We start from the raw sequence: 15,000 nt of genomic DNA on the forward strand, positions 1-15,000 counted from the left end.
GCAACTTTAGCCGCCATGCTATAGGTATACACTCACAAAAGTGCCCACCAATTATATTTTATATTCTGGTCGTCTATGTACAGTACCGGACATTCGAAAAAAGATGCCATCTCCCAGCATGCAGTCATTCTCACACAGTACAGTCTTGAGGACCGCATTAGCTATAGCACAAGTGGACATGGACGTCTACAGAAAAACGCACAGCATGTCATGTGGTGTTGTCCTTATTTCACTGCCAGAAAACCTAAACAAAACTAACAAGTCAAGCTTGTGCATGTTTCTTTTCTTCTTTCTCTCTGCCTGCTCTTTTTGTGATTCATCCCATGCCCTCCACTGGGTTTGCTTATGCTGAATTCATGATGTGAATATGCATGCCAATGGTATTAAGCACATACACGACAATTTTTTAACAAATGTTACTTTCGCCATGCTGTTGAAGGCCACATTTCTCCTTGTGTATGTGTGTGTGCGTTTGCGTGTGTATATCTGTGATGTGTGTGTGTGCCCGCACTCTTGCGCGTGTGTACATGTACCGCATCACTATCTATCTTCACGTGTGTTCTGTTGTGCTTTCTATCAACCGCTGCCGGGGGAAGTGTGGCTACACCGGTAAGCCTCTGCTAGCCGTACCTCTTTATCCCCCCCCCCCCCCCCCTCCCCCAACCCTGCGTTCTCCCGCCTTCCCACCCCATTTGTGTGAGTGACACCAAGGCCTCTATCAGCGAACGTCGCCTGTGGAAGCACCTAGCGGCTAAATTGCTGATGGGTATCAAAGGGGTTCTGTTGCTGTTTTTCTCCAACGCGCTATCTTTTATTCACCGGCGCCGCCGTCACCTCCTGCTCGTTTGACGGTCACGATTGTTGTAGCACAGTAACCGTGCTAACGAGCTAACTCAGAACCGCCTGTCAGCGCGACGGACCAAGGCCGTGGGGGGGGGGGGGGGGGGGGGGGGGGGGGGGGGAGGGGGCGGAGACGAGACACTCCTCAGATTTTCCAAGGAGGAACCGTCAGGATCCGTTTTCCCTGTTACCGTGCGGCCGCCCGCTGTTGATAAAGTTGTTTTCCCGCTCGTTGCCAGTATCAGGTGTAATCGTCATTCATGTGCAAAAGGTGCTTTCTTCACAGTCTCCGCAGACTGCTTTATCAGAGCCAGTCAATAGGAGACATCTGTTGTTTCCCTAGGCCCAAATTCTCAGCACATCTAATTGTTTCCCCTCCCGTTTTGTCTCCTTTTTATCTTTTTATCTCTCCCTCTCGCTCCTTGACAAATCATCTCTCCACTCTCTCTCTCTCTCCCTCGCTCCTTGACAAATCATCTCTCCACTCTCTCTCTCTCTCTCTCTCTCTCTCTCTCTCTCTCTCTCTCTCTATCTCTCTCTCTCTCTCTCTCTCTCTCCTCTATTGCTGTTACCTGCAGGGATCCAACGGCTTCGTCGGGTTCCCAGGGGCCAACGGAGAGAAGGGCACTCGGGTGAGCTGAGCTGTTGTGCATTGTTTTTCAGCCACCATTTTGGTCAATACCTTTGGTCCCACTGTGGAGTTGGAGCTCGAACGAAGTCTAACTAGCGGGGCTGATTGAGGCGGGAATACTGAGTTAGAAATATGTTCAGTTCAGCCTTTGATGTGTGTTACTTCAAAGCATTACAGAGGTTCGAGGCAAACGAGAAATAGAAAATTACAATAAATATATGAACTGGTTGAGAATTAATTTCTCATTAAATCGCCAACAAATTCAAAGTCAATTAAACAGGGAAAGAATATCAAACAAAACAGACTAGCTCTGATAAAACCAAGCAGACAGTTAAAGGTCAAACCCAACACACATATTGTGAACGTGAGCAGGACTGTAGAGAGTTCTGGAAGTCTTTACAATAGGGTTCATAGGTTCAGCACACACAGAACCTGCGGGGTATTTGTGAAGAGGAGAATGAGGATGTATAGAGAGAGAAGGTTGGGGGGGGAGGATAGTGCAGAATTGATGAGACAAGCTGGTCTCTGCTATCAGGTCCTGGCACCATCTGGACCCCACAGTGGCCGAATTGCCAGGTAGTTCAAGCTGTCAAGGGCCTCTGGGTAATCTTTAACACAGGCAATCTGATTATCTTATGTATATATATATATATATATATATATATATATATATATATATATATATATATATATATATGTATACATATATTTATCCATAGAAGACGTTCCGGAAGATTCTATTTCATCCCTCACTCAGTATTCCAAACCATGATGTTTTATTCGGTTTCGCAGAATAGTTTTACCATAAGCTGCCAGTTTTCAGTGCTGAGATTAATTCATATGTTGTTTTTGTTCATTTTGTCTCGTTTTCTTTTCAGGGACTGGCTGGTAAATCGGGGCCTAGAGGGCAGCGTGGGCCAACGGTAAGGGAACTCAGATGCCTGGCGTGCCACAACAACTGTGTATCTTTCTTCTCAATCTTTTTCTATCTTTGCCTTTTTTCTTTAAAATATGTACACATTTAACCTACTGGAGTCCATCCCCCTTTTAAATATTTATAGATATAACCTACAGTGGTCTATCTCTCTTTTAAATATGTACAGATATAACCTATAGTCGTTTTTTATCTCACTTTTATATATGTACCCATTGAGCCTGCAGTGGTGGTATTTCTTGCTTTTTAAATATGTACACATATACCCTTTTCTATGTCTCTCTGTACACAGAGAGGCAATCTTTTTCACAATAAAAGCGTATGAGTTTGGCTTTTGGTCCATGTTTATTTCATTATGTTGTGTTTGTGAACTCAGGGTCCCCGCGGAGGTCGTGGTGCCAGGGGCCCCACAGGGAAACCAGGAGCAAAGGTAAGGAAGCAGCGATTGGGCCCTATCCCATACATAGTCCGTGCTCATTGTGATGAACGCTCAGAGCTGTGGATCCCCTGAAATGTCACAGCAATGTGCTTCTTAGTGTGTTCATATATCCATGATGAACCATCTGATGTACACACGCACACTTAAAGTGAAGATGGGCCTCACAATGTGAGTGCCAAATAATATCTACTTAACACACAGAGACTGTTAGGTGACACATTATCTGCCTGTTGTGTTTACAAGTTCAACAAGTGTTGTGAAGTGAGTGGGCTGTGTCATTTTAATGTGTCACATGTGCCTGTGGAAGAATATACTGCAAAGAAAATACTGTGTTTACCTGCTTCATTGTGTGTATGTGTGTGTGTGTGTGTGTGTGTGTGTGTGTGTGTGTGTGTGTGTGTGTGTGTGTGTGTGTGTGTGTGTTGTGTGTGTGTGTGTGTGTGTTGTGTGTTTGTGTGTCTGTGAGTGTGTTGACGTGTGTGTGTGTGTCTGTGTGTATTTGTGTGACGTGTGTGGACGTGAATCTGTGCGTGGGCTATTGTTTCTTATGTTTTGTATGTATGTGCAGTGCACTTCATCGTGTATGTGTGTGTTTGTGTGCACACATCATTGTGTATGTGTGTGTGTGTGTGTGTGTGTGTGTGTGTGTGTGTGTGTGTGTGTGTGTGTGTGTGTGTATCTCTGTGTGCATGCATCAGTGTGTGTGTGTGTGTGTGTGTGTCTACCTGTGTGGCGGTGTGTGTGTCTGTGTGTGCATGCAGGTTCTTAACGGGTGCGTCTCCGCGTGTGTAAATCGATAGCTTCTCGCAGCTACTCTGGCTTCCTGATCACGTCTTCCTGTGTCTAAACAGCTAATCTATCCTGAATGAAGAATCCATTTCCTCTCTCTGTAGGGAACCTCTGGCAACGATGGGCCCCCAGGCGGATCCGGAGAGAGGGTGAGTACCCCGGCTTCTGGCTCATTCTTTGCCCCGTTAGGTTTTGGGGCTTAACTTTTGTACACAGAAGATGAGAACAATTTATTAAGGGATTTCGTTTTGTGACTTATTTTTGGGGGAATGGGGGGAGTGACCTGAAAGGGATTTCAATAAGAATATTTTTGTTTTGATTGTGAATTGAATTTGTCAGAGACCCGAGTGTAGAATTAGATTTCTTTGTGAAGTGGTTTATTGGTTTGTTTGGTGATCTTTATGATCTATGATCCAACCGTCAAAAAATACTAAGTATTCATATTCAGTACAGATACGCCAATAAGATGCGCTAATTCGTTTGTGAGGTCCAACTATTGAATATAAGGCAGTCCACATCAACTCACAAGCATTTAAAAAGCATTTACGAGCATAAATAATGCAAAAAATATCAGTACATTCATATGTAATTTATTTGTATATATATATGTATAAATAAAATATACTGTGTGATATTTGTATGCACATGTATAAACTACTAATGGGTGCTGTTAGGCACCCATACATCAATACTGAGTGTTTGATTCTAATCCTTTTATTTGACCCCACCAGGGACCCCAAGGCCCCCAGGGACCAGTCGGCTTCCCAGGACCCAAAGGGCCAAACGTAAGAAACTCTCCAGGGGACCCCCATCGTCTGTCTTCGGTTCAAATCGGCAGCATCGCATTGACGCCCTGTACTAAAACACATACCAATACGAATCCTTCACCCCCACGCCCGGGGTCTGAGTGTGGCCGTCTCTAACGAGCACATGTGTGTCCCCTGCAGGGCCCCGCAGGGAAGGACGGGCTCCCCGGACACCCCGGACAGAGAGGAGAGACGGTGAGTCAGCGGCTCGCACCAACGCACGCACTGCCACAAAAATATATATATCCCGTCGTTATCTCGGCGTATGTCAGCCGTGCCACTCTTCAAAGGGCACGTCAGCCAAGAGTTTCTGTCAGCTGCTTTATTTGAAATGATACCAAGAGTAAGCTGTGGGAAAAACGTTTTATTTAGGGCTATTGAGGATGTTTGGTGGCTGAGGTTTGAGCGAAAGGAGATATTGTATTACTCTGTTGCTGTCATCTGCTATCGACAGAACCAGTGCTGGCTACCTTCTAACTATGCTGTCATGAACAGCTGGTAATATGTAAACTAGCAATTTTAATGAAACATTAATTAATAGTAAGGTGTGAATTAACTGGCACTTTGAATGTATGGTCAATGTGGATCTCTATAGACTTGCATTTTTAAATGTAATAGGATGTTTAGAATAAGTAATGCATATGTTACATACTCAGGCTTATGATTCAACTTGTAATGGAGAAATGGCAATGGACCGCCTTTGGAACTACTGTCGGTGGGTTTGACTTCACAAGAGCTCACCGAACACAATGTGTTTTATTTGTTGCACTGCAGGGTTTCCAAGGAAAGACCGGCCCCCCAGGACCAGGAGGTGTTGTTGGGCCCCAGGTACATTAACCCCCCTACTGAACCGTTCTCGTCTGGCTCCGCTGCTGCTGTGCTCCATAACTTACTTTGCTGTTACTACGAGACCTCTACATTCTACAACTTTTTGAGAATAACGCTTGTTTCTCAATTTAAAAACTCACTCACAACCATTTCAGTCTGTTTTAAAGGCAGTTTAGATTAAAAGCAAACTATGGAATAGAGTGGAAATGGATATTGACAACAGTTACAAATAAAGTGTATTTAGAAGTAATACACTTTGGGCCCCAAACAAGGGGCCAAAATTAGAGGTTTTTTTTTGGAAGTGACTGTGATGTGTCTCCATGGTGGTTTACAGGGCCCTACCGGAGAGACAGGGCCCAGTGGAGAGAGAGGACACCCAGGCTCCCCAGGACCCCCTGGTGAGCAGGGTCTACCCGGAGCGGCTGGCAAAGAGGGTGGCAAGGTAAACGCCAGCGCTTGTTTGCAATGAATCTCAATGCATTCACACAATGCTCCAAATGAATCCTTTGCATGGAGTCGAGGACATGGTTGTTGGCGTAGGCGTTGTATTTGAATGCATTAATTGAGCCAATGCTTAGAGTTTACACTTCATCCAAAGCCGGTTATAGGAGTGTGGCAGAGTACAATCGAAAAATGCAATCAATATCGGAGCGCCTAGTACAAATTGAAGTGCCGCGAGGTTGACTATCCAATAACGTGCGCTCCAAGAGATAGCTGATGGAATTAAGAAGCAAAGGGTAAGTTGCTCATTAGTCCGTTCAGGGACAACATTGCAAACCGTGCATCGATAATGCTAAAGCAGTCATAAAGCAGCCGCCTGGAAGTTCAGTGTTTCAAAGTATTCCCAGGCGAGGTGACAAAAAAGTATCTTCTCATAAAAGTAAACAGTAAGGGAACCATATACACCAATATAAAGTATTATTGTACTATTGAGGGGATTTATGAATGAAGGCCCAATATAATGTGTGATTTAAAAGAATTACAGGTAGTTAAATCAATTTTCGAGATTAGATTATAACCTGACGTACCGGATAATTTTAGAGAGGTAGAGCTGGGAAACTGGTGGGGGTCTTTTAGCAGCAATATTTCTACCAAGGTGTTCATAAAATTGGGGCTTAAGTACAGGCCCCGACACGGTTCCATTTTGAAAATTAAAACACGGTCCCCTTTTGAAAATTCTGCTTTATAACTATTCCAATTGCTTTAAATGGTCCAGGGCCTGTTAAGGCGACGCGATTACAGCTGCCTTTCATTTCTACCCAGAAAACGTTTTCTCTGAGCCTTGTTCTTCCGCGTCCATACGGCGGGGCTGAAATTGAAAGTGTTATTTGGGATGATTGCGTTTTTCCATCCTATTTGACCGTCATTTCCACAGCTTTGAGAAGTCACTTTTGGGGCCTAAAAGCAGATCAGCGTCCATTGATCACCTGTCGAGCTGTCAGAGGAGCTGAAGGCGTGTGTTTGTTGTTTCTCCATTCAGGGAGATCCTGGCGGCATGGGCATCTCAGGGAAGTCGGGCCCTCCTGGTCTGAGGGGCTTCCAGGGTACACGAGGTCTTCCAGGGGCCATGGTAGGAAACACACACACACACACACACACACACATACACACACACACACACACACACACACACACACACAGGTGCAAGCATGCACATGCAAGCGCACTCACGATAGCTCTCTGGATACAAAACACACACACTAACACAAACGTACAAGCGCAAACGCACAGACCCACACTGCAAATGCTACGCACAGATATAAACACAATTCTCCATCCGAAGGACACACAAATACAATAAATGTGTACTAATGACGATACAAACTCACACACACACACGCACACACATATACGCACACACACACACACACACACACACACACACACACACACACACACACACACACACACACACACACACACACACACACACATCCCTTATCCTGTCCAGCCCCTGCTGTGGTTAGCACCGTTTTAAATCCCCCTAATTAAAACGCTAACTACCTGCTGCTAAACCAAATGCCAGAGTTGGCAGCGGACCAGACGGCCGAAGTTGCGTCGACCCACAGAAGTGTGCGGGGATTCGGCCTCAGAAAGGATTGAACCCCTAATGACAGCATCCCGGAACCATTCATCATCATGTATTCATCCCTGTGGCGTCGATGACCATATGCACCGAATGACAGCGATCCAGTGTCCTTCGGCTCCATCGTGTTGAATGTCAAATCTTTGTTTTTTTTTACCGATAAGGACAGCAGCCCATCTATGATCATTACCGACCAGATAAGCCTTTGTATAGGGTTGATAATGCATGTGTTTGTAGAGGAGGTAAATGTAAGGTCAAACACATTCGTACATCACATGCCCTCTGTGAGATCCCCCCTCATTAGCAGATAGTTGAACAAGCCATTGGACTGGATTTGGAAATGAAGGACTTTATACGTGAACAGTTCTGTATCAACTGCTAGTGGGCCTTCCCATGAGGAGTACAGCAACTACCTTACACCTGCCCACACATAGAACACACATCTGTGTGCATGATTCATATGCATTTTGCACACAGCTTTGTGCGTTTTAAACATGTCAGTAAGTGCATGTGTGCACATAAGACACACATGCACACACACACATGCATACACAATGATTTAAACAGCAAGTACCCTGATTATTTATTGCTCGAGTACCCAATTAATATTACAACCCCATTATTTATAGTTTTTGTACGGATGTGCAGTGAATACAAAACTAAACATGCACACACACACACACACACACACACACACACACACACACACACACACACACAAACACAACTAACAGGCTTCCATATACACAGACAAATTGTTTCTCATTCTGGTGTTGGAGCAGTGTTACAAGCACTCATTCAATTACACACACACACACACACACACACACACACACACACACACACACACACACACACACACACACACACACACACACACACACACACACACACACACACACCGACCCATACGGATACGCTGGTCAATCTCGTTGAGAGGCACAGTAGCGATTTACGAGCCAATAAATAAACTAGAAGGGTCCTGTTTTTTTTGCTCCTTTCTCCTGGCAAGCGGAACCCTTCCAGCGTCCTAATGCAGCCCCCCTTCTCTGCAACAAGGGATTGGGGGGGGGGGGGGGGGGGGGGGCGACATAAAGCCCCCAATCACTCGCATGGCACCCCCGCCCCCTTGGCTGTGTTGGAGCACGTCAATTAGTTCAGATGATGAAGGTCTTACTGCCCCTGGCTAGCAGCCCTTTCTATATGTCTTCCTCGTCGCCGCTTGCAGCCAGGGATTCAGAGAACAGGAGCTGCCATTCATGTCACCGCCGTTACCACCCCAACCCTTACCACCACCAATAACGCCACTGTCACCACCACCACCACAACCCTCACTACCACCCTCACCACCACCAACACCACCACCTCCACCACCACCAACACCTCCACCACCAACCTCAACACCTCCACCATTAACAACACCCCCACCAAGACTTTGAGAGGCAGGGAGGAATAGGACAATATCACAGGATGGAATAACACCCTGTGCTTTGTTTGGGGGTCCGTTGGGTAGGGTGAGGCGGGGGGGGGGGGGGGTGTGAGAGGGGGTGGCCGGGGACACCGTGAAATAGGAAGAGCTCTTTTTTCATAGATTAACAACGCCTACCCCGGTGACAGGCCGCTGGATCAGACAGTACTGGTGGACAACCGTGGAGGGGGCTGGTGCACACACACACGCACACACACACACACACACACACACACACACACACACATACACATTCACAGACCGCGTCTCTCACACATACACCCATTCAAAGACACCCTCTCTCCCACACACACACACAAACACAGATGCCCTCTCTTACAGATACACAACAAACTCACTCATGCATAAACAGATCTCACAAGCACACATTTACCCTTTTCAAATGTGCCGGAGTTACACATGCAACCATGCTGCATAAGCTTTGTTCACTATGCGCAGAAAATATATTCAGACAGTGTCCAATACTTAATGGATGTACATTTACATCCAGTTGACCTCTCTGTCTCTATCACGCACACACACACACACACACAAGCACACACACAAGCACCCTCCTCCGTACATAGACACCAACTTTCAGAGAAAGTTACGCTCGCACACACACACACGCACACACACACACACACACACATTATTGTTTAACCGCTGGTTTGACAGCAGCGATTACTGCTCTCCAAGCGCCACGGCACCAGGGATCTTGACCTAACCCCACTCTCGCTCTCTGATTTCAGGGTCCAGCTGGCTTGAAGGGAGGAGAAGGCCCCCAGGGAGCCCAAGGCCCCATCGTAAGTATCCTGTTACCATGGCTACCTCCTCCACTGACCCGACTTTGGCAGGAGGGATAAAATGCATCTTGCTCATCCCGGAGAATGATTTTGTGTACGGCAGTAATGACGGAGCAATCCTGCAGTGATTTGATTCACGAGAACGTACTGCGAAAAGAAATACTGACGATGGGCGTCTCAGTGTGAGCTTTGAGGACCTGTCAAGTAGTTACCCACAAAGCTTTCAGTGCTGAGAGCGCAATTCAAATGTTGAGCTGTTTAAAGTTAACAGGACAAATTCCCAAAGAACAGGTCACAACCAATGTCCTGATTGCACTAAAGCTTTGCAAATATTTCCAAAACAGTCAGGCCAAATAAATTCATTATATCTGATATATCTGAACTACTACCCAACCAGTGGAAAAGTCAGAGGCCTGAAAATTATGTATATTAAATAAATAGCATAGTATATTTTATATATACAGCATATACTTCTGAGCTCTGCCAATTTCAGTAATAATTAATGCCAGGGTTTTTGAAAGAGTTCAGAAAAACTCTCCTTGGTTAATTTAACTCTTGGCTTCCCCCCTCTTTCTCACGCTGACATTATCAGTCTTCTTCAGCACAATCCTATTCTAAGATAGATTATGTTATATTGTAAACTACGTAATTATACGTCTTGATATTTACAGCAACAAAAGCTATGCTGACATTAACCAAAAAGGTTCCTGTGAGCCAGAAGATACTGAGTGTTCAAAGCACATTTCATAATATGACGTTGGCTTCCAACTTCCGATCGTGATTGCTGCTAAGCACTGTGGGAATATATTAAATTGGCCCCTTTTGATGTTTCCTTTGGCTAAAGTTGCATTCAGCTGCACAGAATATCAAATCTTCTTTTCAGTTTAGCTTTCCAAAGACTGCAAATTTCACTTTTCATAAGAAAGTAAGTTGTTGAGTGAGGTATTGACTCGCGTCATTTTGATGATCAGTGGGACAAACGGATGAAACTACAGCATCTAAACCTTTCTGTGTAAAAGGTTGCGTCAATTGGACTTAGGATGTTATGATATTTCTCGGTCTTTCATTCGTCCTTCCAAAGTCTTTGTTCCCTATCCCTTACACCATGTAATACATGTCCCCGCCTAAAACATCCTTTCAAGCAAAGTTTCCATCACACTCCGCACAAACTTCCACAACGGGGGTGCTTTGCTTACCACCCATTGCATCAGCATTGTCACCGCGCTAAGAGCGGGAGCGCGTCTTTCGTCAAGAAACCATTGTTCTTTTAACGTGGGATAAATCATAAATAAGCCACCTCTTCCCGCCACTGATGTATGTGTGCGGTTGAAAAACAACCCCTCAGAGGGAGTGGACTGACACGTGGCTTGAAAGCGGCTGACATTTAACATTGGGCGCAGAGGCGCCCCCGCTGTGATTGCGTCCGTCCGTTCCGAGCGGGGAAGGATTAGGCGGAGTGCAGATGTGTGGATGTGCAGCGTGTGAGGGCGGAGATGCTAGAGAGTTGAAGTGGGGGTAGGGGTGGGGGGGGGGGGGATAGCACGGAGGGAGGGTTGTAGGGTTTTTCGATTGAGGAGAGTAGTTGGAAGCGAAGCCGGTGCAGTATTTTGTTTCTTGTGATCCAAGTTTTTGTGAATCACTTTACAACAAATGTGAAGGGAAGAGCACCATCAGGGGGGAATGGATAGCAGATGCCATGAATAAATCAATTAAAAGACAAGTTACAGAATACTAAGACCAGACAGAATCAGACAAGATCTGAGTAAGAAAAAAACAGAATAAAGATTTTTGGGATTCAAGGCATTTAGTTTGATCGGCACAATAATCCCTGGGTTTTGGATGGCAAAGATGTCCATGCCTCGACTGAATAAGGTTGGATTTTATTATGTTTCCAGTGCAGTACTATGTAGATATCTTTCTCAGAGCGCTCCTGAAAGTGGCAGAGGCCCAGCAGAGGTTGCGAGGATACACTTGAAGAAGTGTGTTTTTTTTTCAGAGCAGTGCATGCAACTGTGTTTGTTAGATGCCCACACGCTCCATAGAGAGCTGCTGTTTTCCACCATCGCCTTCCCTGACAGTGATTGAGCTGCCGTTGAGCTGCCGCACAGTATTTCTTTGTGCGCTTCTTTGTGGGTGTGTGTTTGTGTGTGTCTGTCTGTGTTTCTGTTGGGTGTTGCATGTTCATATTATGGTTTGAGGATCAATTCTATGAGGGATAAAATATAGTAAAAGAAAGTTTTATGAGTCCCTAACTCTTTAAAAAAAATTGTCATGCAAGTACACGCGTGGTTTTGCATTCAGGAGCAGCCTCTATTGTCTTGAATCCCCCTCTTCCTCTTTGATATGAGATAGATTGCTCTAAGGACCAGGTGGATCCAGGAATTCTGCAGCCAGTAGTGAAAAAGACCCTGGCCTGGCCAGTCCGCCACACACCACGAACACCACACACAACACACACAACAGACACACACCACCAGGCGGGAGTAACTAGAGAGACATAATGAGACAGGGCTTCTGTGTGAAATGCCTTGAGAGACCTTCCATAAAGGCCTTGGCGGAGCTCGCCCCAGTAAATCAGAGGAATCCTATTACCTGATAAGAGTTCCCTTCGCTGCCCAGGGGCACTGTCAACCTGGAGGAGCCTGGGCCAAGGTCACCACAGGTTGTTTTTATCTGTGCCAACTCGTCTCCCAAGGGGGCCGGGATGTGCCGTGGTTCCTTAGTTTTGGGGGCGTTTCATTTACATGTCAGTGGCTTTCGTTTGGTTAGTACATATTTACATATTTAGCACGTAATATGAATGTGGCATGTTTCTATCTACTATGTTCCGATCAGCCAAAGTGGATTTATATTTGAGATATTTTCTAGCAAACGCTAACGGTATCATAGTGTTTCCTGCCACCCTTCATTCCTGCCTGATGAGCCCTCCTCTGGTCTTCCATCACAGGGCTCCCAAGGAGAGAGAGGGCCCGCCGGCCCCGGTGGCGCCATCGGTCTGACGGGACGCAACGGCCCCCAGGGGCCCCCCGGCCCCGCTGGAGAAAAAGGAGGACCTGTGAGTCGTGGTTCTCTCTCCCATGGACACCCATTCACCCCTGTTCACCCATATGCATGGCGACGCCTTCATGAACACACCATCAGACACACCGTATTGAGTTAGATGGCTAAACCCGAACCAAGTCTTTCTACACATAAAAACACTGATTCACGTTCTTGACTTTTTGTGAGTGAGACTTTGTGAGACACTGACCACACCACACCATGTTCTGTGTTCAGGGAGAGAAAGGGCCCCTAGGCCCAGCCGGTCGCGATGGCATCCAAGGGCCCGTCGGCCTGCCCGGTTCCGCCGGCCCACAGGGACCTCCCGGAGAGGACGGTGACAAGGTAACGTAGGGCGCGGCGATTGAGCAACGGCCTGCCACTTACGGGGATACATTTCTTTGTCGTATGTTGTAGCTGACCAAAATATGTATTTCACTTTTAGTGATGAATACACATATTGACACTGCTACTTATTTTGCCTCGGACACAAAAAACTATATTTGGCACAAGAAAACTCAACACATGCCCTGCCATGTTGATGAAATCATAATTTTTTTACAATACAGCCTGCAGGAGCGATAATCTATGCATTCACACTCTTTTCAGCCTCAGGTGCGCATCACCGATCATTTAGCTTTCCAGTCTTTCGCACACTTGTAGAATAATACAACGTAAGATCAAATATACATTCTGGCCTCTGTCTAGCTAACAGAATATCCTGAGCGAGACAGCCAACATATGCTTCCATTCCCTTTTCGAATGTTTAACCTTCACAAAATTGCCTATTCCTGGCACGTATATCGCCATATAATTTGCTCCATGAGGGGGATGGAATGATGGTCTGTGCGCCAATCAATTGATTACTCTGGAGCACAGTTTGCTGCTCAGATGTGTGGGAAAGACGAAAGGTGAGCAGTTGTGTTTGTATCTGCCAACAGGGAGAGGTTGGTGGTCCCGGCCAGAAGGGAGGCAAAGGAGACAAGGGTGAACTTGTAAGTTAATGTTCGGATCCCTCACTTTGTTTTATTTGTTTGTTTCTTGGTTTGTTTCTGTCCGTCTATCTGTCTGTCTGCAGAGATGTACTTATTGTCGTCACCCTGTTTCTTTCTCTCCCTTTAACTCTATTTGTTTTGTCTTGAGCGATCAAGTTCTATTGATAAATACATCTGAAGGTACACAATTTGAAAACCAAAGACAAACAAAGGGGGCACACACGTTGTTCTTTATTGTTGGGGTGTGGGTTGATGTCCTTGAGAGTCGCCCGCAGCCTATGAAATATTGATGTGGTGCTGCTCCTTGATAGGGTAGCTACTTGCATTAAGTCGAGGGTTAGTTATCCAATACTAAACCATAATGTTGCCGTGCTATGCAGCTCACTTGACTGTTGAATAACAAGGTTTGTTTAGTCCCATTACTACAAACGCCAATCTTCCTAGACTCTTTTTGAACAATATGTGCATGCTATGAGAACCATGGAGTCTTACACTGGAAATACATGAGAGACCTCTAATGGCATTCTAATACGAACAGGGTTTGTTCGGGTCAGGTTAGTTTAATGGTGGGCGCGAGAGAAAAGTTAGGAAGAAGGAAACATGCACTAATTAAAAAAAATGTGTGCAAGTGAGACAAAAAAACACCCAATGGGGCTTGTATAAGTATCAAACCCATAAAAAATGGAAAAGTAGGGAAAATAAATAATAATGAAACAGCAAAACAGTGCAAATAACAAAACGCAGAAAACAAAATGGTGAAATTGTAATCACGGATGAAGAATGATAATCTTCAGAAACTAAATGAGAACACAAACAGAAGACTTTCCGTGATGAGGAACAGAATGTCTTTGTGGACCTTTTGAAGGCTTGTACTTGTCTGTCTCCTCACTGTGTTTCTGTGTGACCCCCTCAGGGACCACCAGGCCCTAGTGGCCCCCAGGGTGTGATCGGAGCTCCAGGACCCGCAGTAAGTTTCAGTCATATTATATATTACTATCCATCCATCCATCCATCCATCCATCCATCCATCCATCCATCCATCCATCCATCCATCCATCCATCCATCCATCCATCCATCTATCTATCTATCTATCTATCTATCTATCTATCTATCTATCTATCTATCTATCTATCTATGTTGCTTTTCAGTTCAATGTGGACACATTCTAACAATTTTCTAATGGAAGGCTTTTATAAAAAGGGAAGCATAATTTCTCCCTTTTAGAGTTTGTGTCATAATGGTAGGACTCTGTTACACACCAGGGAAGGACTTTTTGTGTGTAGCAGAGTGAAAACGCCATTTTCCAAATTGCACAAGGAGCAGCGTGTATCTCTCAAA

At 45.4% G+C, this 15,000-nt stretch overlaps 1 protein-coding gene across 1 annotated transcript in view; it reads left to right on the forward strand.

The window, feature by feature from the left end:
* Window positions 1-15,000, forward strand: part of LOC115548935 (collagen alpha-1(XI) chain) — an 87,558-nt gene that overhangs the window by 52,285 nt on the left and 20,273 nt on the right. The window contains exons 32-45 of the mRNA XM_030363874.1: window positions 1,419-1,472; window positions 2,350-2,394; window positions 2,782-2,835; window positions 3,738-3,782; window positions 4,365-4,418; window positions 4,581-4,634; window positions 5,214-5,267; window positions 5,602-5,709; window positions 6,748-6,837; window positions 9,574-9,627; window positions 12,575-12,682; window positions 12,904-13,011; window positions 13,608-13,661; window positions 14,575-14,628. Coding sequence (XP_030219734.1) covers window positions 1,419-1,472; window positions 2,350-2,394; window positions 2,782-2,835; window positions 3,738-3,782; window positions 4,365-4,418; window positions 4,581-4,634; window positions 5,214-5,267; window positions 5,602-5,709; window positions 6,748-6,837; window positions 9,574-9,627; window positions 12,575-12,682; window positions 12,904-13,011; window positions 13,608-13,661; window positions 14,575-14,628 — 936 coding nt within the window. The remainder of the gene's footprint in view (window positions 1-1,418; window positions 1,473-2,349; window positions 2,395-2,781; window positions 2,836-3,737; window positions 3,783-4,364; window positions 4,419-4,580; window positions 4,635-5,213; window positions 5,268-5,601; window positions 5,710-6,747; window positions 6,838-9,573; window positions 9,628-12,574; window positions 12,683-12,903; window positions 13,012-13,607; window positions 13,662-14,574; window positions 14,629-15,000) is intronic.

Source organism: Gadus morhua, chromosome 8, assembly GCF_902167405.1.
Source record: "Gadus morhua chromosome 8, gadMor3.0, whole genome shotgun sequence".
Lineage (NCBI taxonomy): Eukaryota > Metazoa > Chordata > Actinopteri > Gadiformes > Gadidae > Gadus > Gadus morhua.